Source organism: Phalacrocorax carbo, chromosome 3, assembly GCF_963921805.1.
Source record: "Phalacrocorax carbo chromosome 3, bPhaCar2.1, whole genome shotgun sequence".
Taxonomy (NCBI): domain Eukaryota; kingdom Metazoa; phylum Chordata; class Aves; order Suliformes; family Phalacrocoracidae; genus Phalacrocorax; species Phalacrocorax carbo.
The window spans coordinates 68,935,026-68,961,167 of NC_087515.1; the positions used below are offsets into that span (position 1 = coordinate 68,935,026).

The following is a 26,142-nucleotide window of genomic DNA, read 5'->3' on the forward strand; positions in this document are numbered from 1 at the left end:
ATTAATAGGAACGTAGTATCCTGCAATGAATGAAACACCTTGAAATGTGTTTGCTTTTCACAATGTTTAGGTTTACCCAACCTCCTAGATCTACTGTAAATGTGTGTGTAACACTACAAAAGAGTATTTCTGAATGTTAGAACTTGCCCTATGTACCAAAGCAGTGATGTATAGCACAATGGTAACGAGAATGATGTATCATGCAGCTCTCTATATGGTTGCTGGGGGATCAAAGGACTTTGCAGGTTACTGCAAGATATGCATTAAAATGAGGTTTTTATACAGGCCTGTGTCGAAGCAGATGATCTGAGCTTTTATCATGAGTCAAAAACATATTTCAGCTGCTTTTCAACTACATTTCAAAGCTAAGGAAGAGCAAAAAGAAGTATCAGTAAATTAGGTGCCTAAATTGTCTGTTGTATTACTGAAAAAACACCATGAATAATAATAAGGAGGCCAAAAGGCTGTGTAAACCTCAATAGAAAGAATGCCTTTGATGTGAAACATTTCTCTTTTTCAGCATTCAGACTTCTCTCGCTTTCACTTCAAAAGGCTTATGATCCAAATTGAATAGCAGCATTTAATAGCCTGCATGGATACTAACCAATCTAACTTCACTTACAGTGTTTTCAAAGTAAGCTGCAAGAAAATCCAGAACTGATTTTAAGCTCCCTGTGTGCCTCTTTCTTATAGCATGATCTAGTATAAGCTCAGACAGAACACATAAAATACGGAATGCTTGATAATGCATATAGATTAAAGCACATTTTCCACTGGTTATTTTCCGCTTCCTTGTGAGTGCTGTGTTATCTTTACACCAGCAACCTTGAAACATCAGAAGTGAGGAGCTCTGCTGTCTCAGTCAATAGTTCACATCAGCTGAAAAGAGCAAAAGCACTACAGTGTGCAACTATATGGCCTTCTCTCACATCCAGGTTAGTGTTACAGACCAAAATAAAAGGGAACTTGTGCAAGGGTTAAAACTTGAAGACAAAGAAGCAAGCAACCCCAGAACTTGCATCTGGCTATACAAACCTAAGCAAAATAGTCCAGAGTTATTATATACCTTAAACAGGATTCTCCCTTCCCTTTCTTTTCTGTTAATTGATTTTATCCCAGACTGATGTTATAGACAGCTGGAGGCTATGGTCATTAATGCAATAAATATTGTCTTTGTTGAGAAACACAAACCCATACTACCCTAGTGATAAACATTTTCACTGCATATAAGTGAAGGATTCAAAATATGACTGTCATGTCATACATATTTTTCATCCTAGGAACTTCTTCAAGGCTTACAGTATAATTAAATTGAGAATAATTTTAAGCTTCTATTCATGAAAAAGCAATTTGCTTGCAAAAATGCAATGCAATTAAATATCTTGGATGGGCAAAACAGGAAGACCAGTCATAATTCTAAATGCCAAATTACATTGAAAAAAGCCTGATTTTTCATTTTGGATTTTTCCCAGCAGCTTTTTCTTAAGGAAATAAAAGGGAACATTTAGAAACAGGCACAATACAGAGCCTGCTTGAAATTCTGCAGGGAAATGAGAGTATGATATCCCACTAAACTGGCACTGGCTCAAATTGTGTTTCTGCAAGACTAATGAAATGAGAAATGTTGTTTCAAGCTTTGTGCCACATCAGATAATATAAAACTAAAAATGCCCTTGAGTTAATCAGAACAGTCTATTCAGCATAATTCACCCATTCCAAAAGGCTACTGAATGGGCTGGAAATAGTGGTATCTTGGTAGGCTTACTATGGATAATATTGCAGATTTAATTGCTGAATTAGTAGGTAACTACATAAAATCTCCACAGCCTACAAGAAAAAGAAAGTTTATTTAGCCCAAATCATATGCTTTTATTATTTTTCTAAAGCACAATTTATTAAGTGTTTCTTCAAGGTTTAGTGGGAATTTAGATGAAGGAAGCCATGAACAATATCTTCTTGTCATATTGGAACAAAATTTACAAAGTTACTGCTACGTACTATAAATTGAATACAGTGCAGGAGACAGAGGGGAGGGGGAGATAAATCTTGCATGGAATAATATTGATATATTTGCTGCTTTCTGCATGCCATACCTTATACTATTAATTCTATTGCAAAACATAAATCCTATGTGAATAGGAAATTCCTTTTTTTAAACTGTAGAAGCTACCATATCTTGGTATGAGCGGATACTTTACTTCAGCAACAGTTCCACATAAGGATCTCTTCTGTTCAACACTGGATTTTTTCTCCATGAGTATTTCAGATCTCAGAGGTTGTTAATTCGATTGCACAGGTATATTGAATTGATGTTGGCCATGACCATCAGGTGTCCTGTGGTGACACTTACCAGGCATTCTCCTGTGATATCATCACATGACTCTGCATGACCAAAGCACGTACATGGTGCACAGATTCCACCAAAAACTGTGCCGTTCACACGCCTGTGTTGAGGCCAGCAAGACTGCAAGACAAATTAGATAAAAAGTTAAATTCTCATTTGAACAGAGAAAGGAATGGGATTTTAAAAATATTCTTCAATTTGACACTTGCACACAAAAAAACTTACTTGCCAAATAAATAAAAATACCAACATTTCTCTAGAAAGTTGTTCTTCCTGGTGCTATGGCTTTGCACTGACTTTAGCCTTATTGGCAGGTTTGAGATTAGAGGAAGCCTTAACTTGATCATTCTTCTGAAATGGTAAAATAAAGCAAAGAAATGAAGAACTGAAATATGACAGCATCAAAGCAAGAGCTACAGATTGAAAACTAGCCAGAAGGCAAAATACTGAAGGAGAGAGAAGGAGGGAAGAAAACCCCAAAACAACAAAAACCTTTTCTTAGAAGTTCAGCTGCAAAAAGCAATTAAAATACCATTTTCTCTTTCTTTTTCAGAGTCTAACAAAAGGCTATGCTGAAATAAAGCACAGGCTGAAAACAAAGCCATCTTTTCATTTACAAATTGTGCTTATTAAATATATAGTCATTTCCCTTTAAGAAAGTGCTGACTTTTTATTTTTTTAAATGTTAAATTCAGATCAATATTAAATGCATGGCCAGTATTTTTTAGGAAAGGTGACATCGTACAACTGTGATTCATCAGCGAAAATTCAGCTATTCCATTTCTTCATAATAAGACGTCAAGCAGCAGTCTTCCTTGCTATATATCTCACAAATGGCTTTATGGTTTTTGCAAACTATCTTTCCTCAATAAGACTGCTCATGTGACCCAAGGATTTTGCGTAATATAAAAAGTGCATGACAGAGCATTGACCTTCAAAAGCACCTGGCTAATACAAAGAGAAAGTTTTGTAGTGATAGAATACTAAAAGTACCATTTAATAAAGAAAATCCCTTCCCCTTCACATACATTCTCCAAAAAGGTAACAAGAAGATTCTCCTTCATAAAAATAAAGACGATGTTCCTTTTTTACTTACTCCTGCAAAACGTGAAAGTAATTTGAAGATGAACTGAAATTATTCTTTTATAAACATTCCAAAACCTGAGACCTTATATTTATTCTTCCTTATTTTCATTCTTGGTTATGCATTCCTAACAAAACCCATAAATGCTAAAAAATAAAATTCAGAGTTGTAAAATCCCAAAAAGAAAAACAGGTTAAAAGAAATGGCCCTATTGTTTGGGTTTTTTTCCCTGTGGCACAAGATGCAACTCCCTAAACTGTTTCTGTATAAATCTATAAATCTATAAATCTTTTCCCTCTTTCAGTGTTTCTGAAATGAACTATCTGCTGCACAGATATATATGATATTGTACAAGACAAGTCTCCAAAAGTCACTAATTCTAAGGGCTTAGGCATGGAATAACAACAGAACTAAAATAAAAGATTACAGACTGGGGTCTTAACAAAATAAATGATGTAACATTCAAAAGTCAGGAAAGTTCTCCACCATCACAGTGATGTAAGTTAAAGACAACTTCCACAGTGGAAGTAAAAGAGTAGATTGAAAGGGAACAAATCAGGTGGAGAAGAGGAATTAGATGTAAAGGTGTTGACAAATAAAGGCCAGAAGATTCAAATGAGTAGAGCAAAGTAACTATCACAAATGAGTCCAACTGGTGTTTGAAATTTAAAATCTGATCTGCTTTACCTATGCTCATGCAATTCTGTGTTCATTTCTCAGATATACCAGCAAAAACATAACAACTTTTTTACTAGAATCTTGTAGAAAGTTAATTTAAAAATATGTAATGGAACAATCTCACAAGAGACTGAATATTTTAAATGGGATTGGTTGTCTTCTGAAGACTGATTGTGCCAAAACATTCACAGCAAGAAAATAAGCAAATAACGGTTGTTTTTAGTGCTGCAGCATCTACGCCAGGTACCACAATATCATTATGCAGGAAAAAGCCACATACATTAAATTAAATGAAGAAGAGAAAATGAAACTGAAAACCTGCACAAAATCAATAAAAATGAAAGTCTGCTAGGTTGAAACGGGAAGAAGCAAAGTGTTGGACAAGGCCAAAAGTATTCAGAAGAAACAAATACAGTATTCTAAAAAAATCCACATTTTCCATTTATCTTTCCATGCTTTCACAACTGCTAGTTTGCCTGGTAATATATCACTTCACTGTTTTTTTTTTTTTCTTGCTTGTCTTTGTTATAAAAAGCACAACCGCCTACTCAAAACACCCCATTTTTTTTCTATCAGGCACAACTCTTCAATGCATATCATATGTTGAACCTCTGCTACAAAAGACTCATGAGAAATTAATTCAGTGAATAAAGGTACTGAAATGAAAACTTTTAACAGTATTATTGGCATTGTAAGATAGGCCAGCTTTGTCAAATGGCATTTCTGAGCTGTCCAAAATGCTCTGAAATTCAGTGAGGGTACACAGGAAAAGTGTGCTCATGCAGAAGTCTATCATATCTTCTTGGTCTTTGGTCTTGGGAGGAAAAGCAGAATACAGGTAGGGACTGCAATATGGTTTAGTTCAATAGATCTGTGGTTAGCACTCAGCCAGGGCATGAATCAAAGTGTCCATGCCCACTAGTGTGCAGAGAGGCTTTAAATTTGCAGCTATCTATATATGTGCTTTCTGTTGTAGAATATGATCTGAAGTATGTATCAAATTTCAGGGACTGTTTCAAATTGGAGAGAAGGTTTAGCATTGAAGGACACAACATTGGACAGAGGATGTCAGCAACACCAAGGCAGGAAGGCAGGAATTCTACTTAAGTCTTTCAGCTTCTACAACAAAAGTAGATATTGAAACATCTGCAATCAGGGCCTTTCCAACTGCTTTCTGGGAAATCACCCCTAAATCTGAACTGAGAGGAAATATGGACAAGTAAAAAAAAAAAACAAACTAAAAGATGATGCACAATAACACTTCATCCCGCTTTTTTTTTTCAAATAATTGAACAGAGGGACAACGGTCATACTTCCGAGTTATTTCTCAGCCAAGGTAGGCAATATTCCTCTCAAGTGCTTTTTCTGTTTGTACCATTTTGGAAGTGATTGGAATATCCATTAATTCCTTCAGGCCTTCTTTCTACATTAGTTTATCTAGCCCTAGCAACAAGCAACCACATTTGGCATAAAACTAGACTCTAAGCCCTAAATATCACATATAAGCATGGAAGATTTTAAAGAAAAAGAGAGTTGACAAGCAAATGCCTAGAGTGCCTGTGTAAATGGCATACTGTTTGTAGTTTTGTGAAGCAGAGCATCTTGGTGTTTGAAAGTATTTCCTCAAAGGCAAAGCTTTTGAAGAATTTTTGTTTGGCTTCTATTTACCCCAAGCTATGCCCACGTGAGCTAGTTAATCATATGTATACTTGTATGAACACATTCTGTGTGAACTAATGAATTTGTTAGGAAAGTGGGTATTTTCTGAGCATGTGTATATGCTATCTGCTACAGGACCACACTAAAGTGAAGCAATCCTCACAAGAATATACACGCAATCTTCAAAGACTCCAAGGTAAATGGCAAAGCCCTGAGAAAACAAAAAAGGAAACTCAACCACATGAACTCAGATAATTTGATCTGGCTTTGTTGCGCGCAGGTCAGATAACTGCCATTTTCCTTCTAATTGTGGTAGTTTCATGCATTTGTAATATCAATTGGCTGAAGAGTACAAATACTGCTTTTCTTTTTGTTAAGAGAAATGTCTTTTTATAACTAGAAATCACCACAGAGCTGGAAAACTTAGATTTCAAATATAATGAACCACCACCTAGAAATAAAGGTAATTAGACAAGGTGTACCAAATTCCTAACAGGAATGGACAGCTCTCTTACTATTTTCTACCAGTACAGGGCCACTGATTGCTTACAGCTATCACAGTGTTAGCACAATTGGTCTAGACTGCATCGTGATACTCACCTCACAGGAGGTACCATCGTACCCCGGGGGACAGTCACATAACTCCACTGCAGATGCCACCTTTCTCCCAGTTGAAGTGTGGTCAGCAGCTTCAATGCTAACACTTCTTAGTCTGGATGTAACAGAAATGAAACAGTTAACGTAGCAAATCAGATGGAAGCATATGTGCAGCTGGACACAACAAACAGTATATAGTGACATTCAGTGGCTTGTTTATGTTTTCCTGCTTAAAAATAAGGAGGTTTTCATATTCATCTATTTCTTCCTAAATCACGTGTCTGTAGGCTTGTTACTAGTTTCGTCCATCATGTGAAGGAGACTATGGTCAGACACATATTGATAAAAATAGATTACAAAGTCTCCCAGCACTGGATCAGTAGATGGAAGGCTATTCCTGGCCTGCAAGCCACAAGTGCCAACTTGCATTGCAGTTGTATATATAGCAAATTTGACACTAAGCAGTGTCTTCAAAATTTATAAACCACTACTCCAGCTTTCTGAAACATTACATTACTAAGTTTTGGTTATAGGGCATTTTTATTCTGGAGATTTGAACTCTGAAAAAGATTCCAGCTGTGTCCAGGAGGATCTAAGTATTATGCACATGAAAGAAAAAAGAAATCTTCTTACCATATACCCTAATTTCCCCAAAGCCAGATAAGACAGAGCTGGAGAATTTTCTGTTCCATGCACAATCACAGTTATAAAATAAATGCTAGACATTGGCTGAACAGCCATTGTCTAGCCAAACACTAAACGTGATTCTTATTTAAAAAACCATGGGATTATGAAGAGGGAGACAACAAAAGTCTTTTGATAATCTTACAGGGAATATGTAAAACAGATGTAGTTTACCTCAACAGTATCCATTTGGGGAAAGAAACTGGGATTCAGGGATTTAATTCTTATGAGAATTCATAAAGAACATTAAGGCATTATAGAGGCTCAACGACTCCTATTTTCACCCAGCAATCTTAATGGAGTGTTTGATTATTAGAGCTACCTGAAAAGCTTCTGCTGAAGTCTTTTTCAGCAGAATATACCTTTCTATCATAGCATGCATTTTGTTACAAAATAATTAACTTTATTTGGAAAATGTAACCCAAACATTTTTTCCTCCATACTAAGGCATTTATCTTTTGGCTGCCAAAAAACCCTGAAATTTATTTGGATGACCTTGAATAAGAAAATATCCAAGAAAAATATGTTGTTGTTACTGCAGTGATTGGCGGAAAGGTTAAGACATGATATTTTCCCACTCAATTTTCTGACTACTTTCAATAATGCAGACATGAAACATAAGGGGAGAAAAGGAAGTTTTCTGAAATTAGAATGGGAGCTTCAGAAAAATAGAAATTTAACATCACTGGGGATATGACTGGACTTTGGAGAGACTACCATTGTGGATTATGCAGTTAGAAACTTGAATCTAACAGGTGATACTAGAATCTCTGTAAAAGGTTCTTGAAACTATTTTAAGAGAAGGATGCATGGTCTTATCCAGATCTTCATTAAGATCTCTTTCACTTTTCAATATATCCCCTTCGCTCCATTGCTGCATGCTTATTTTGCAATCATCCGTTTGAGTTTTCCTTACAATAAGATAACCAATCTCTATGATATTAGATATCAAATGGTGATGGCTGTAACAGTAAAAAAATATAAGCATTTAAGGGGGAAAATTCTTTAAATGAAGAAAAAAATTACTAGTAAAAGGCCAAGCATTATTTATCCTTTGAACTACAGCTAGTTCCCTCTCAGCACAGATCTTGGAACAAAGAGAAGCACTTACACACAGAAACAATCTGCCCAGTATTATCCCACATTTGTATTCACTGAATTGTTCCAATTTTCATTACATTCTGCTATTTGCTAAATGGGATTTTAATGTGTTTAACAGTTTTTAGCATTAACAGTTATTCAGTGAAGAAAGCTGCAGTGATTTTTTTTTCTCCCATTTTTATGTTGCAATTTTGATTCCTTGATGCCATTCTGCATTCATTAAAATACATAATACTGGCAGTAATGGGGCACTGGATCCTGGAGATGCATGAATAATTTCAAATTCGACATCGAGACAAAATATTTAAGCTGACTGTTACTGTCATCAGGCAACTGTTGACTTCTAAAAACAAACAAGATTAAAAGGGAAGGGGACGTTTCAGGCAGTATCAGCATAGTTTACTGTCTGCTATGCCAGGCATCTGAATCACATCAGCTACATAAGGCACATGAAGTACTGACCCAATCATCGCTCATTTGTCTTGAAGCCAATTCCACATGTGGAAGAAAAGCTCAGCCTTTCCTTCCCTCTTTCTCCTTGTGTCTAGCATTGATTCTATAGGTGGTTGCAAGGAATCCATTATCTTTAGCACCACAATTTCCAAAGACCATCTGAGTGTCTACAGCACTTACCATCAGTGGCCACTCTGAACATTAAAACTGAAGAAACAGTGCTACTAAGCTTTCTTTGAAGCACAAACTAACAATATTAGATTAAACAAAATTATTAGAGCGCGCTGTCTTTTCCTGGCCTGTTGCTTCTACCACAGATGGACCTAACTGCAACAGTTTGGAAGATCTGTCAAGTTAGAGCAGGATCTCTGTTTAAACCCAGAAGCTGTAATCACTTTCAAATTGATTGCTGCATTTCTGTGTTCTCAATTTTTATCCTACTTGATCATCTAAATGAAAGCACACTCATTTGAGGAAGCTTCCCAATTATGCCATAGAAAAATAACAACATTCTAAGCTTAAAAAGACCCAAAAAATGTTCTCAAAAACATGCTCGGGACAAACTCACCATTACTGCATTAATATTGGTCAGAAACTACTTGAAAGTGCTACTGATTTACTAATGTTTCTAGTAGGTTAAACTAAACAAGGGTGAAAAATGTAATCTTTAAGTTAAAGCTCTTGTTAACTGGAGACAACTCCATTGAATTTTGAAGCCTCTTTCTACACAACTGCAAGAAGTTGCTTAATCTTCCAATGCTCAATTCTGGCCTCTTCTCAAGCACAGATTATAATAGCACCCCTAGAAATCCTTACACATGTGGCATCATTATGGATTTTGCAAACTTTCAGTATTTAAATGAACAGGTTGCTTAATATAGCAATCTCTAATCAGTATGTTGCATAATTCTGCTGATGCTTTGAGGCAGAAATTGTCATTCATGAAGGATGTAATAACCCCGTAATATTTGTCTCTTTGCCAGACCCTCTTTACTCTCTCAGAGGAATATCCATCTGTCCACCACACATACGTGTTTAAAAGACAATAAAAACCTCTTAGTTTATATCTACTTATCTACTAAGGCTTAGCTCTACACTATTTCTTTGGCAAAAATGTCTTCCTTTGGAGCCCATCAGCAATAGTTCTTAATGAGCTCAAGATGTCACAAAGAATATCCTTTTCATTGGGTCCGGACATTTTCTCTGCAGTACTAAAGGGGCAGAATATGGAGAAAAGTGTTTTGCACAGTCTTAAGAGTTATGAGCAGAGCTTTGCACCTAGTATGTTTTAGCATGAGTGAAAGTCAAAGAGAATATAAAAAGTCAGAAATAAGGCATATCCTGAAAATCAGCAATATGCCTACAACAACAGATCATAAGCTGGGCAAGATCACAGTAGATGCTGTCGTTGCTATATCATGTGACTGTTCTGAGAAGATTCAACTCCACCCATAAATCCCACCCTGATGGGTGAAACTACAATTTCTCCAGCTAAATCAAAGATGAAAAATCCAATTCATTTAAGTGTGATTGGAATTTCACACCCTCTCTTCTGTCACACTAAACTGCAATGAGCACCCTGACAGCACTATATAAAATGTGTTTACTTTGGAGCAAACTACTTTCAGAGACTTGGGGGCATGCTGACAGTAATCATAGTAACACAGTAACCAGTGCATTCTTCTCTGGTAAGAGACATCATAGGGACAGTCAGAGGTGTACCAGTAATATAAAACCATTTCTAGCAAAAAAGGTACTCTTCAAAATTACTTCAGTCCCTTGCCCTAAACCCCTTTTAAATCCTTGTCTTTAAGAGACCAGCCTTCCTCACTGTAATGTCACTACCTCTAGAAGATGGTGGCTACTTACATGCAAAGCATAATTTACATGTTTTTCCTGGAGCTCTTCTTGAAGAATATTTCCAAGACATGTTTTCAGGAAGTTATCTATAACACATCACTAAAATGTTCCAAAGGCTGTGTACGAACAAGACTACAAAACAGTGAGGCACCACACATGGCCAAATGGTTAAAGCAGTAATCTGGGATGCAGACAGCAATGCATAGTCTTCCAAATGTGCCACTGCCAGGTCTGCCACTTCCTACTCACAAGGCAGGAACTACAGACTGTGCCAGTTCTACATGTGTGCGCTGACCTGAGATCTGTGTTGTTGCCCAGAGGGGATCTGATCTGTCCCACCCGTAGAGGCAAGATGGAGCCAGTAGTGTCCAGCAATGCACTTTCTTCACAGATTTTTACTGCCTAGCCAAAGTGTTTTTTGTAAGAAAGGTCCCCTTCTCATTCTAGTGCAAATGTCAGTACACAAACGTATTTCCCATGATACTTAGTTAGACCTTCAGCCCAAACAAAGTCAATCACACATATCTCCTTTAAAACAGCATAGTATAAAGCCCCTATTGTTCAACTGAAAAAATCTCCTGCACTCCTTTAGTTTGGGAAATTCTGACTAATGTTTTCTTTTTTATTTTATTTGAATGAGAACGGAGTGGAGGAACTGCTTTTACTGAGCTCCCGCTAGTCTCAGCTGTAAATTGTGGATTAACAGTTTCTCATCGTCTGCTCATAGTGCATAAGAGAGAGCTCTGGCCTGGTGGTTTGACTTTCCTCTAACACCAGGGTGGGAAGGCGATGGGCCGTGAAAGGTTTTCAAACTGGATGCAGGGAGATAGAAGATTGATGACCGAATTAACAAATTAGGACACAGTTTGGCTCAATCTCAAAATAGTTATGATTCATAAACTTACTTACAGAGAGGTGATACATACTAATTAACCACACAAAGAGAAAGAGATTGAAGAAAAATTAATTCTTTTTGCAGGGAAAAAACTTACACTGCCAAAGCTCAAAACAGAAAACTGCATGCTGTTGACACAACCTGCCTTTCAATTTAGGATGTATTTTAATTACCAAGTATTGAAATGATGGTTGGATTGCTTAAGAAATTTCACAGTAGCAAAAAACTGTATCTATGCTCTCAGCAAGTAATCACTAATGTGCTATCAGCTCCCTCCAGTCCAAATTGGCTTATGCTGCTGTATCAAGTGATGTGTAGGTTAAAGATCATTTCAGGTTTCATGCCTTGGGAGTAGACAACTACTATGCAATCAATTCCATTGCACATTTAAAAATATTATTTATGCCACCAAACTATTAATGTATAGACAGAGTGCAATCATAAAGTATCAGGAGATAGTGGCTTTTTTCTAGCCTACCTGGAGTATTTGTTCATGCACTTATGAAACTTTTAAATGCAAGATGAGCTTTACAGGTTCAGCCACACTGCAGCCACTAAGATAGAACAACTGTGTCATCTCATATAACATGGCTTTCATTTTATCAGAGGACTCAGAAAAGTTCACATAGAATCAGTGGTTTTAAGCAGTCCAGGCAGCAACCTGACATAAATCAAGGGAAAGGCTTTGGGATTAGCCAGTTCTGTGTGTGGTACTGACTAAAAACATAGAAAACTCCCCTCAAGCCACTTTTCCAGTTTAGAGACTTAGAATATTATTCTCTTGTCCACTGTTAATGTGGCCCTATATGCTCATTAAATGGGGAAAACAAAATATAAACAATATATCAACTCTTACTTCAACATGTCATTATTGCACTCCATGATTTACCATATATATGGGAATTACACTGTTCACAAAATAAACATATTTATAGAACTGTCATTCATGCCTTAACAGTCCATACGATTTCATTTTCTTACAAGGCTGCTTCTTTCTGTTGCTCCCCCTCCTCCTGCCTACCCAAAATGAAAAAAATACTAACAACTGTTTGAAAGTGTATATGAATGCTACGGATTTCGTGATAATAATTTAGTGTGTTTTAAAGTATATCAGCTTAGCTTTCTGAATAAAGAAAACAAGTATTTTGAGAAGCTGCCTGTAGCAAACGGACACGTTTCCCACATTCACCTGTAGATGGCATTCATCCCATAGCTGTATGTGGCTCTTATGAGGATCCTCTTTACATTTGCAAGGATAGTCATGAACTCCCTCCTGCTGACTGGAACATCAGTGCCATGCACAGAGAAAGATTCTGGTTTCAGCACAATTTCTTCAGTGTGCTCTTCAGAAGGCTGCAGGTGAATGCCCCGTTTTGGAGTGCTGATTCTCAAGTCACCTCCCTAGATAGAGCCATGAGAGAGAGACATTTAAATATGAAAAAAGTCAGGAAAAAAGTTCTATCTGTAGCCAGTTGGGGCATAGGACTTATTGAATAATATATTTTACAAGAATAATAAATATCAGGAATAACATTCACCTTTCATAACCCTGAAATGGGCTTGCCTGATAAAGTTGAAAGTCAGTGCAGAAGAAAGTTTAGGTTATTCAGCTAAAACCTAGTGTCATGGCTTTGCATAGGCAAAAGCAAGTTCATACAGCGCTGAGCTGCACAAGAACAGGTCTGCTGAAAGAACGTGAAAATGTTACCTCAAACAACCAATTATTTTATTTCTTCATTCTTCCTGATGAACAGGAAGAATATAATTTTGTAAGCTACTGCAATATTGCCAGAGGCTCCTTGAGGTACTGAAGATTTTAGGTATCTAAAGTGTGTCCATTTTCTCATACTATAAATTAACTGAAAGTATGTGCACCCTGCTGTTTTGTGTCCTCAACCACTAGGGTTCACGCTGAACATCTGAAGAAGTAGGCAATTTTTTTTTTTTTTGGTGGTTGAAAATACAATCACTTCACCTCTATGATGACATCAGATTGAACCATCAATTGAACTGTCTCTTCTTCCTCTGTGTAATCATAGGAGACTGTAAATTTTAGATGTCCTCCAGCAGCTGCTACCTAGGGAGAAAAAAAAAAAAACAAACAAACAAACAGAAAAAATGCAATTAAATGAAAGAAAGCAGGCCTTAACCATTTGGGGGCAGTTTTGTCCAGCATCAGTATTTCCCAGAAAGAGACTTGTAGTGTTGCAAAACCATATGCAGATATCTGGAGGTTACAGCTCTATGGACCATTCCATTCTTGCTCAACCGTCTTTCTTCTATGCCTGTTGAAGGCTGCAAATTCCTTAACCACATGGACTAACAAAGTAATCAGAAATAGATCTGAAATCTATGCAAATTTCTACTTGATACTGAAATTAGGTTTTCAGTGATATCGTCCTCATTTACACTGGGCCTCTACATCAGCAGCCTTAGCAACCTTTAGAAGATTCAATAACTTCAGTTTTGTTGATGGGGTAAACTATCAAAAAAGGAAAAAAAGCCCAGTGATGTTTTTCTTAGAATGAACTGTAACCTAAAATAAAGTAAGAATTTTCCCTCATGGAGTCAAAAAAAATTACTTTAAAAGAATGCTCCAGCCCTTTCTCTCAGTTTGACTCCAGCCTTCAGTGTGAGAGGTCAATAACCAGGCTCTTGTGTCATGCCAATATTTTTTTTATGCTCTTTTAGCCCTTCAAACCATGGCACTGACACTAGCTTTTCCACAAAAAAAATGGAAAAAGGAGATCTGTTTTAGCATGCAAATCAAAAGCTGCAGACTTGAATGACAGAGTTCAGTAGAAAACCAGTGCTTTTTGTTAATTGTTTGGATGCAGCATAAGTAAACCAGAGGTTTTTTTTAAAATGCATCTGCCTCATACTCATACTTCAGTGCAAGATGAGCCTCCTCTCAGAAACTATTAAAATCACAGGTATCCTTCTGCCCTTTCAGTGCACACTGCTGACCACAGAGCAAACTCATGAGTCTTCTACGAAGAGAACAATCTGGTTATACTCAAGGACATAATGTGCTATCTCTTGTTCATCATACTAGTTGGTTTTGCACACAGTAACAGAAAGTAGTGAAAATCATCAACCTCATTATTTTATGATTCACGTAATTTAAGGGGAGAAGAATGTCCCAGGATTTAAGGCATGGAAATCAACTGATTTAAAATTATCCACACAGGTATAAAAATCCATAAACTGCATCTGAGGCTCTACAGCTAATTGCTAGTTCAAAGCCAGAAAATTCACTCCAATTTAGAAGCCAAGCCAAAGCTTGGATTATAGAATCATAGTATCATAGAATCACAGAATATCTCAAGTTGGAAGGGTCCTATAAGGAACATCGAGTTCAACTCCCTGCTCCTCGCAGGACTACCTAAAACTAAACCATATGACTAAAAGCATCATCCAGATGCTCCTTGAACTCTGGCAGGCTTGGTGGCATGACCACTTCCCCGGGCAGCCTGTTCCAGTGACCAAACACTCTCTCAGGGAAGAACCTTTTCCTAATGTCCAGTCTGAACTTCCCCTGACACAGCTTCACACCATTTCCTCGTGTCCTATTGCTGGTCACCAGAGAGAGGAGATCAGCACCTCCCCCTCCGCTGCCCGCCGTGGGGAATTTGTAGACTGCAATGAGGGCATCCCTCAGATTCTCTTCTCCAAGCTGAACAAACCTAGTGACTTCGGCCACACCTCATAGGTCTTGCCCTCAAGAACTTTTGCTATCTTGATCGCCCTCCTTTGGAGACATTCTAATAGCCTGATGTCCTCCTTATACTGAGGTGCCCAAAACTGCACACAGTACTGAAGGTGGGGCTGCACCAGTACAGTGCAGAGTGGCACAATCCCTTCCCTCAACCTGCTAGCTATGCTTTTCTAAATGCACCCCAGGCTGGCCCTCTTGGCTGCTAAGGCACACAGTTGACTCATAGTCAATTTGCCATCAACCCAATCCCCCAGATCTCTTTCCGCTAGGCTGCTCTCTGGCCTCTCATCCCCCGGTTTGTATGTACAAGCAGGATTACCCTGTCCTGGGTGCAGAATCCAGCACTTGTTCTTGTTAAACTTTATATAGCTGGAGATTGCCCAGCTCTCTAGTCTATCCAGATCTCTCTGTAAGGCCTTTCTACCCTCGAGAGAGTCCACAGCTCCTCCTAGTTTAGTATCATTGGCAAACATCGGCTTTGGATGTTTGTCTACATAGCATCTGAACCTGTTAGGACAGATATAACTACATTCAGCCTTGACTGTAACAACATGAATAGACTTTTTTTCCTTAGACACACCTTTTAGAGCATTTTTGTTTTGCCTGTGGTCAAGGCTAAACACTGGTTCATAACTGTAAGAAGAATGTAGAACATTTAGATATTCAAAATTATGCAAGAAGTACCCAGAAGTACCTTTCAGCTTTAGACCAATATTTTAAAAGAGTAACTTCTGCAGAATTTTATCATTTCTCTTTCAAGTTCAGACTAACTACAATGATTCAAGAAAGTGAAAATAATGGGAAAACAAAGATTGTGTGGTTCAGTCAACCTACTGTGTGGTTTAGTCAACCTATTAAAAAAAATGTACCAAGACAGGTTTTACTTCTTCCCAACCACCTAACCTTTGTCTTAGTAAATCAAAATCCAACATGGGGAATTGATAGGTCATACAAAAAAAAAAAAAAAACCTGAAAGGAAAGGTTCTGATTTAAAACAACTGCAGTTAGAAAAGCAGTCAACAATGCACTTTGACCAAAAATCTGTTAGAAAGAAGTAGATAAACAGATAATAGTTTAGAGAAAGCAAGCAGAATGGATTAAGGACTTCTAAAATATAGCTAACAGGAAACAGTGGAGGAAAGGAGTGGGTTTGGGTAGTCCAGAAAAGAGAACACTAAGAGGGAATAGGAAAATAATTTACCAAAACATAAAAGACGAAAAGTGAAATGACTATTTTTGTTTTCCTGTGGCAACTGCAGGGCAGGCATGAAGCAGATTCAGCTTGAGTATACAGAAAGCTTTCTGACTGTAAGGATGGTCAAAACAGTATGAAGCTACTTGAAAATGCTATTGAATTCCTCCATTAAATGTTTAACAGCAGCTCAAACATGTCAGAGATACTTTAGGTATGATGCCTAAGCGTTGGAATATGACTAAGAAGTCTCTTGAGGTCTCCACTAGCCACAGCAGCCTAAGTTTCACGGCTGCAACTGGCAAGATTTGCATATCACAAACAGGATAACACACGGAAGTCAAAGTCCCAAAACGGCACTTACTGGAGAGCCAGACAGAACCTGGTACTTCAGAATATAAAATTTACCTTGCGTGCTGTGTAATACCAATGTAGATTAGAAAAAAACCCCAAACATATATAAACCAGAACGTATTACTTCCTTCTGCTATTGTTTGCAAAGGTAATTTTCTTCCTCTGTAGGAAGGAATTGTATATTTAAAGTACAAGTTCACTCACAGGCAAATGAATTCAGAGGTCAATCCATGTGCTGCATGAGCAATTACTTTTCATCCAGTGCAACAAATATTTTTCACTGAATTTTTAATACAAGGGCAATATAGAAATTGGGCACCTGTGAGATCCCTTCATTTTGACCTTGTTTTGTGTACCACCTGAAGATTCAGAGTTCTGCCTCAAGGATTGTCATCCAAGGCCATATCAACACGAAAGAGAACAGAGTATAAAAGCTTGCCTTGCTGGTGGCAAAGGCATGTATTGTTGAGACAAGAATAGCTGACTAAAAACATCAAGGAAGTTCCACAGAATTTCCTTCATCTCTCCCAACTGTTTTTAGATTAATACATCAAATATTTCTTCCCAGCTCAGGAGGCAGACTCTACGCACTAAAAAAAAGTCACAGACTCCCCAAGAAATACAAGTATAGGAGAGAGAAATCATAGCTGTCTTAATTCTAATCCACCAAGTTTCTGTCAGATAGTTAATTTTTCTGGTTGTTCGTGGTTAACCGTACTTCTACTATTATGTTACATGTTTTTAAAAGATATAACCAGAGAGCAGACAAGAGTGGTTATGACATCCTGACGGTAGCATTATGGGTCAGCCAAAACCCTACAAAGCAGGAGAGGTGACTCCCTTCCTGTGAACAAATGGCCATGCTCAACAAGAAGAAAGCTGGAGGGTAGGAGGAAGCACTGAGTACTACCTTGTGTAAAGCATGCCTTGATGTTATGTGTGTCATGCTTAAATCATGTTTAAATCAAGAAAAGTAATAGTAAACCACAAATATGTACAGCATTGAAAACAAACAGCATTGCTACAAATATTTGCAAAGCCTTAGATGAGGAAAGATTGCATCTCTTTATATGGAAATCAAATTCTTGAAGCCTTTCTCTTCCTCCAGTTACTCTGCTGTCAATGCTTTTCTGAGGAAGCTGTCAGGACCTCTCCTGCTAATGTAATTGGAGAGTACCTCTTTCTTATACAGCTTTTATAATCCATCTTATTCTTGAAGCATTTGGTGATTCACACTTTCCTTCTCCAATGCCTCTTGTAACTCTGCCTGTAAAGTTTTAACACTTACTCCACTACACTAGAGGCTGCCTCATTTCTTCTGAACAACATCTGCCAAATGCAACTTCAGAAGATCAGGAGCTCTCTCCACTAAACAGGGTGCTGTTTACAATCCCTGATCTCATTAAGCAGTAAAATGCGTTTCTGTCAGCTAGGAAGAGACTCAGTTTGTGATTAAAACATCAAAATATAGTTGCCTGTTTGTGAATTAGATGACCATGACCCTTTTGAGTGGAAGCCAGATGGAATATACTGGAGCATCTGATATGGCACTATGTGGCCACATGTAGACGACAAAAAAAGTTTTTTGTATAGTCAAAAGGACGTAGAAAGTGGCTGGTCTATGGTTTCCCCAACAATGGATAAGTTTCAAATAACTTCATTTTGTATTTATGTTTAAAAAATAACTTGGAAGACATAAAATACATTTCACAAATGAATAAAGTATTGCACAGTAAGTGTATTACTGAAATAAAACACATGCACCTTGCTCATACGTTTAGTAGTAAAATCTATATCAGAATGGATTTAGCTCAGAGAGGCTTTGATCTCAGGCCTAATCCAAGAGAACATGACACCCTCAAAAGCAAAAATATATTACTGCATCAAACTAGATTTAGACCAATATTCATACAACACCAGACTTTGGAAGTGAGCAAAACAAAAGGCATCAACAAATATCAAGAAGCTGGACAATCTTTCAATTTTTTGCTGCTAGTGGTTCTAGGAGAAATATAGTCATTGACACATTGTATTAGAGAGACAAGCATTACAAGGAGAGTTAATATTTTTTATTAGACCAGTAGAGCTGCAATACAGCTATATAAAGGTGACATGCTTTTGGAAACATGAACCCTGATTGCTATTACATTATTGTATACATAGACATACGATTAGAAATATACCAAGTGAACAAATGCTACCAGAAAAAGAAAAAAAGAAAAAAAAAAAGAAACAGAAAAGGCTTACAAACAGGAATGGGCAGAACATTTCAGTGGAGAAAGCTAATACACATACAGCTGAACACAAAGCCAAAGAGGAGTCTCACAGCAAGCTGCTGATAGTAACTCAAGGTTCTAAGAGGTAATAACGTCCTCTTATTCTAGTAGACATCCCCAAAACAAACAAACCCCCCATTTGTTTCCTGATATGTCAGTGAACATTCTTTAGCTTGCTGTCATGATTATGAGAAATGACACAGATGCTCTCTCAGTCTTCCAATGGCTCTGTCATATTCCTAGTGGCAATATCTACCACTACAGTCCTTGAAGGTAATGAAATAATATTATATACAGTTTAACATTCCCTGCTAGCCTTCTTGAATTTCCATGAAATAGAGATTCAATAAAATGTTGAAGTTTATTGGACTTTTTCACCTTCACAAACTCTCCAGGTACACGTTTATTTTATGACACAGATTCCAGCAAATATAAAGATATCTGCCACCAGAACATCAGCACTATGTGAAGGAAATCCTTTAAAAAAAATAAGATTGCTCCCAGTTTATTAGTGGTGACCAATTCAGTCCATAACTGATTGGCACCTATGCAGCTGTGATATGATTTGACTAGGCACAGAACGGACAATGTATCATCTTAACCATGGTTAAAGTGTATATGTGTTCTTCTAGCCAGCCCAGTCAATGCAGAAGGGAAAGGACAAAGGGCTGTTTTTCTGAAATTAATTTATTTATGTTTAAGGAAATATTCTATTGTTAATCCAGCTCTCATCTGGATTATTACCTTCTTTACAAAAAAGTGCCAGCTGTAAATTTATGATACTTAATTGGGCTTTGCTAATCCAGTCTTCATGCTGGTCATAGAGTGAGGGAAGGCAGGGCCTAGAAAAGAATTCCAATAGAACCATCACCAAGAAAACATCAAACTTTTATTCATTTAGTAATAGCTCTCAGTAAAGATTGCATGTTTTAGTTCTACTCAAGATCCAATTAGAGATTAAATAGACTCTCCTCTCTTAGACAGACTTGAATTTAGATAGGATATAAAAGCTCTTCTGAGGCAGTATAGTAATATTTCAGATAAAGCAGGGAGCAGAATAATCATGTTCCATTTGAATGACAGTATAGTTCTGTTTAGCTTTAAAAAATTGCCAGAGTTTTCTTCATAGGGAAGTTAAATTTTTCCCCTGAAAGAATAGGCTCTTTCCCCAAACTCTCTACCACCTAGAGTTCCCCCAACTCTATCCCAGGTAGTTCAGAATCCTAGAGTTTCCCCAGTTAAGTACACTCAAAATTCTTCTATATAAATTGTATAAATTGATGCTACATTCTACTTAAATTCACTTACTCGGAATACTGCTCTAGAGAAGTTAAAGGAACAAGGAGGCAATAACCTTCTATAAAGTAGCCTGACGACTATATTGCTTGGTTCAGTTGCTTTCCGTGAGTGTTTTTCTACAGCACTGAACCTCTCAAAGGGGAAACTGAGCATTTCAAACCATTCACTGTCACTTTTAGTTTCTTGAAACAGACGACTCCAATAACCAGGTCACACTATAAGATTTCCAACTCATTCTTTTCTGGAATTTTATCGAGAATATTATGATACAGCCTTTTTAATTTTTCATATTTCCTCTGCTGATCCTACGTAAAGGCAGGGTTGAGTCAAATAAAAAGGACTTTTATTCAATGTAGGCACTCATTTGGTCACTGAATGTTCTCCAATGTCTAAGCCATATGCCAAGAAATCAAAGAGCAAGATATAAAGCATACCGGTGAGAAAACATTTATTTGCTCTACCTCAAACAACTTTTGAGGAAAACTTAAAAAAAATCCCTAAAAACTCATTTTGTAAGACCTTCCTTCATACATTGGAAAATGGAACAACACATTTTCAATAAAACTGAATATTTTAAAGTTTCTCAGCAATGAAAAGAACTGTCAAATCTGTGGCTTTATTTTTTTCCTCCAAGTGAAAGTTTTCTGAGTAAGAGACAAATAACACATGTTCACAGAGCAGGCATAACTGACAATTGGCAACCAAAACTCTGCCGAATTGTACTTCCTATGTACCTTGACTATGTCTCTTTCATGTATTTTATATCAATATTTGAGCAATTGGGATCCCTTCCAGGACACACATTAGTCTCAGCTATAGCAAAGTCTTTCTGTATATGGCATCTGATCACTAGGCAGTAGAAACACCCTAGCACCTATCAGAGGAATATCATGCATTCGGATTCAAACACAATGGAATCATGAGTGAAGAAAGAACAGCAAAAGGGGAAGGCAGTATATTGCAATAAGTGTCTCCTTTATCATCCCTTCCAAGTATCCCTTGTTTTTGCTAGAATACCACTAAATCAAGTGTAATTGGACAACCTAAAGCTTTTTGGTTTTTGGTCCTGCTACCTTTTCCTTCTTGCTCCAGAAGATGCAAGGCATAATTTTTGCAAAGTGCTTGATAACTCTAGCCACCCTGAGCATGACAATCTGATGCTTATTTCCAGGCCCTTCATATTTAAAACAGTTTGTCACATGCAATGTAGACCAATTAAAATCTTACACAGTTCAATGTATCTGCCACAATAAGAAACATTTAAATGGAAAATATCAAAGAATTAAATAATAAGCTTCTTATTTCTGGATTTTCTAAATTGTACCTATAAATTCAGCCCAGTCTCACTGTTACTGAGATACTATATTAACGCTGCCATTTCATAACCCTCGTTCTCTTCCTCCTTGGATGAACTAGACTGCATTATTTGCAAGCAAAGAAAATTTAGATGTCTAAATAAAATGCAACAATTCATTGCATTTACTACATTATATTGAAACATTCAATGATATCATGGAACTCTAAAAGGAAAATTGAAGTAAATCACAGTTCCTAAGGAAGATGGGAACTGAAGGACATCAGCTCTCCTATGAGCCCTGTGCTGCCACTCCTACTTATGTCGAGTAGTTGCTCTTTCTGAACATAGCACTGAAAAAAATAATGGAATCAGTGACTGATTAAAAAATTTGCACAATAAGATTATATGCTGTTTCCTGAAATGTGCTTATGAATGTAGACATTTACTCTACAAATTCTCAGAATCTCTACAATCATTCCCAGCTGTCATTTTGTCTCACTGGAGAAGAGAAACAGAATTGCCTGGCCAACCATTCCTGAAGTCTAAAATCCACTTTGCTAATGATAAGCCTTTCCAAAATTTAGAATATATGCCTACTTTGTTATAGTTACTTAACCAAAGTAACCATAGCACATAACCTTAGTATGGTTACTCACTTTGTTCTTCCTCCTTTGCTTTCCATATGATCAAAGTCCTTCTGTAACTGTGCCTTCCCAACCACTGTTCCTGAAGCTGCTGAACTAGACCAAGGACTCAAAAATATAAAGGAGGGTATATATTGTTCCAGTAGTGATGTGGTAACTGTAATTCATGTACAGTTACTGTCCGTGCCTATTACTGTGGTGGCAAGTAAATCTCACTCTTTGGAAGTCTCCCAATCTGGCAAAAATATAACAGAAGCTGTGATACTGTAGCATAATATGTCAGGCACTCGTCACAGAGGGATATTTAAAAAAGATTAACCTCATATGTCATCAAGATTGCAGATGTTCTTCCCTGAATACAGTTAAACTGCAGAGGAGAAAAAAACCAACTAATACAAACTAACCAGCCGCTGACTAGTTTTTTGCAACAGCTGCTCTGATCTTTCTAAGCACCAATTTAGCAGGGCCAGAGAGGCTGAAGGGGGTAGGTCTCGATAAAAATACCACTTTTTCTTTAACTGTGAATACGTTTCAGACTACCAGTAAAACTGACAGCAAACTCACTATCTGAGCATTATCACTGAGACATGTTTCTATATAACATATCCTCATCAAACGTTTCTAAATAACAATTGTTACTGTTGGTCTTGTACTGTGAACAACCTCGTAACTGAAAGTAGTTCTTAATTTTATTGATTAAATGTTCATCTCCCAGTTCCATGGTCTTTGGTTCCAAAGGGACAGACCATAATTACAGTAGACATATCAATAAATGCCTTCCTGTAATATTAGAATGAAATACTAAGTAGAACATTTACGCCAATGTTCAATTCCATTAAGACACAAGAACCAACCCCTACCCTCCCACCTTTGGCTGTACTCCTTCATGAATATTTTAACAAGGAAAAGAATTTGCATAATTTTGCAAAACTAAAAAAGCTCATATTTCTATGGCAACAAAATCCTAGCATGGAAGGATTATTAAACACAAAAATGTAGGACTATAAAACAAGAGCAAATGTTCAAGTCCATATTAAAAGCTGTTCTTAGTAAAGATATTTCCTTCAGCCTTGCTATTGCATTTAGGGATAATCAATATTTGCATCTAATATTATTGAGGGCATCCTACTGTGTGATGATCTTAAAATCAAAACCCATGAATGCTTTCTAGAGTGTTGACTTGCTACTGAAAAACTTAAACAGTGTAAGCAGCAACAAGAAATAGGTAAATTCTATTTCTTCGTTAGCACAGTTCACCAAGTTAGACTGTCAGTGTTCTTGATCTTTCTTTTGCCTCTGTGTTTGTAAAGCACAGAATCACAGAATGGTAGGGGTTGGAAGGGACCTCTGGAGATCATCACGTCCAACCCCCCGGCTTGAGCAGGCACACCCAGAGCAGGGGGCACAGGAACACATCCAGGTGGGTTTTGAATGTCTCCAGGGAAGGAGACTCCACAGCCTCCCTGGGCAGCCTGTGCCACTGCTCTGGCACCCGCACAGGGAAGAAGTTTTTTCTCATGTTTAGGTGGAATTTCCTGTGTTCCAACTTGTCCCCATTGCCCCTTGTCCTGTCATTGGGCACCACTGAAGAGAGTCTGGCCCATCCTCTTGACACTCACAATTCAGATATTTATAAGTATTGACAAGATCCCCCCTCAGTCTTCTCTTCTCCAGGCTGAACAGACCCAGGTCTCTCAGCCTTTTCTCATAAGAGAGATGCTCCAGCCCCCTGATCATCTTCATAGCTCTCCGCTGGACTCTCTCCAGTAGTTCCCTGTCTTTCTTGAACTAGGGAGCCCAAAACTGGACACAGTACTCCAAATGTGGTCTCACCAGGGTGGAGTAGAGGGAGAGGATAACCTCCCTTGACCTGCTGGCCACACTCCTTTTAATGCACCCCAGGATATCATTGGCCTTCTTGGCCACAAGGGCACATTGCTGGCTCATGATCAACTTGCTGTCCACCAGCGCTCCCAGGTCCTTCTCAACAGAGGCACTTTCCAGTAGCTCAGCCCCCAGCCTGTACTGGTGCATGGGGTTGTTCCTCCACAGGTGCAGGACCTTGCACTTGCTTTTGTTGAATTTCATAAGGTTACCCTCGACCCAGCTCTCCAGCCTGTCCAGGTCTCGCTGAATGGCAGCACAGCCTTCTGGCATATCAGCCACTCCTGCCAGCTTGGTATCATCAGCAAGTTCCTGAGGGTAAACTCTGTCGCTTCATCCAGGTCATGGATGAATATGTTGAAAGGGACGGGACCCAGCACAGACCCCTGGGGAACACCACCAGTTACAGTCCTCCAACCAGACTCTGCCCCATTGATCACAACCCTCTGAGCTCTGCCATTCAGCCAGTTCTCTATCCACCTCGCTGTCAACTCATCTAACCCACACTTGTCCATGAGGATGTCATGGGAGACAGTGTCAAATGCCTTGCTGAAGTCGAGGTAAACAACATCCACTGCTCTCCCTTCATCGACCCAGCCAGTCACACCCTCATAGAAGGCTATAAGGTTGGTCAAGCATGGTCTTCCTTTGGTGAATCCATGTTGACTACTTCTGATAACCTTTTCCTCTACATGCCTGGAGATGACCTCCAGGATGAACTGCTCCATCACCTTTCCAGGGGTGGAGGTGAGGCTGACTGGTCTATAGTTTCCGAGGTCCTCCTTCTTGCCCTTTTGAAGACTGGAGTGACATTTGCTTTCCTCCAGTCCTCGGGCACCTCTCCTGTCCTCCACAATCTTTCAAAGGTGATGGAGAGTTTGTGCACCAAGCAAAATAGCTCAGGAATGTTATTTCTAAACTTTGCCACACAGAAAATGAAAAAAACCCTCAACTTCTAGCCAGCCAAAAGTAACTTTCCCACCTCCTTCTACTTAACTGCTTTGTGCCATTACTATGGACAATATTGTACCACAATGATGCCGCACAAGCAATTCAAAGCAAAGTATGACATAGTATGACACTTTGGGATCCTTTAGGAAATTGCAACATATCATAATGTTTCAAGCATGAAAAAAGTTGTCTAACTGCAGTATCTGTTGTGCAAAATTATTCTGACAGAAGGGTTATACTATTTTTAATATCTGTCAGTGCTTTTAACTTTTAAAGTGGGAGATTTTGAATAAAATAGCATATAAATACATCAATATTTTGAAGAAAATTCCTTCTTTTCTAACAAAAATGCAAGGATATGCAAAGCCCAAATCTCTGCTCTTCAGAGGTGGCTTAGCATTTGATACAATAAACGCAACAATAATACATTCTTATTTAGTATTTTACCGCATATCATGGAGACCTCTAAGGATCACATATCAAAATAAAAGCAGTGAAAATAAATATTTGCGTATTAAACAAAGATCTAGATCTATATAAACATGTCTCTGTGTACTATAATTCACTGATGCTAACCATAAAAAAACAAACAACAACAACAAAAAACCCTCCTTGCATTCTGATTTCATTTTTCAGGGAAGGGGAACACAAAGCAGTGAATCAGAACTCCTGCGACTTTTCCTCTGTTTTCAGTCAGCATAAAGCATGATTTGAATTACTTTGCCTCTGGAGGTAGTGCTTTCTCATAATTAAATTCATGGCCACTTTCCTGGCTTGTTAGTTTTGCAGTCTTTCTCCCACTAAGCTTATTCATGGCAAGCTAACACATATACCTATATTTTCTTTTAGAGAAAGAAACTTGTGTTTGATATTAGTTGAAATGCCTGCTAGTTAATAGTAACTAAAAATGTGTGTTACACAAAACCTGATTGTTAGTACTGTTTTATTCCAGAAAAAAAGATTTTTCAGAACAGTATAGGCAGCACTTAATTAATAAATATGCTTTAAGACAGAATTTTAAAAAATTCAATGTGGATAAAACCTGTCATTCCATTCTTTATTGTACCCAAGAAAGCAATTCTGCACTTGTTATCACCGTCATGGTAATACAAAGATTCTTACTTGAGGTAATTCACTCATATATACGAACACTGCACGTGCACAGACACACA

General features: G+C 37.8%; 1 protein-coding gene across 2 annotated transcripts in view; it reads right to left on the bottom strand.

Moving 5' to 3' along the window:
- LAMA2 (laminin subunit alpha 2) overlaps positions 1–26,142 on the bottom strand; it is a 380,736-nt gene that overhangs the window by 157,559 nt on the left and 197,035 nt on the right. For both annotated transcript variants that reach the window (XM_064447317.1, XM_064447318.1), the window contains exons 13-16: positions 13,331–13,432; positions 12,545–12,756; positions 6,366–6,477; positions 2,351–2,464 (exon numbers count right to left, since the gene is read on the bottom strand). In XM_064447317.1, coding sequence (XP_064303387.1) covers positions 2,351–2,464; positions 6,366–6,477; positions 12,545–12,756; positions 13,331–13,432 — 540 coding nt within the window. The remainder of the gene's footprint in view (positions 1–2,350; positions 2,465–6,365; positions 6,478–12,544; positions 12,757–13,330; positions 13,433–26,142) is intronic.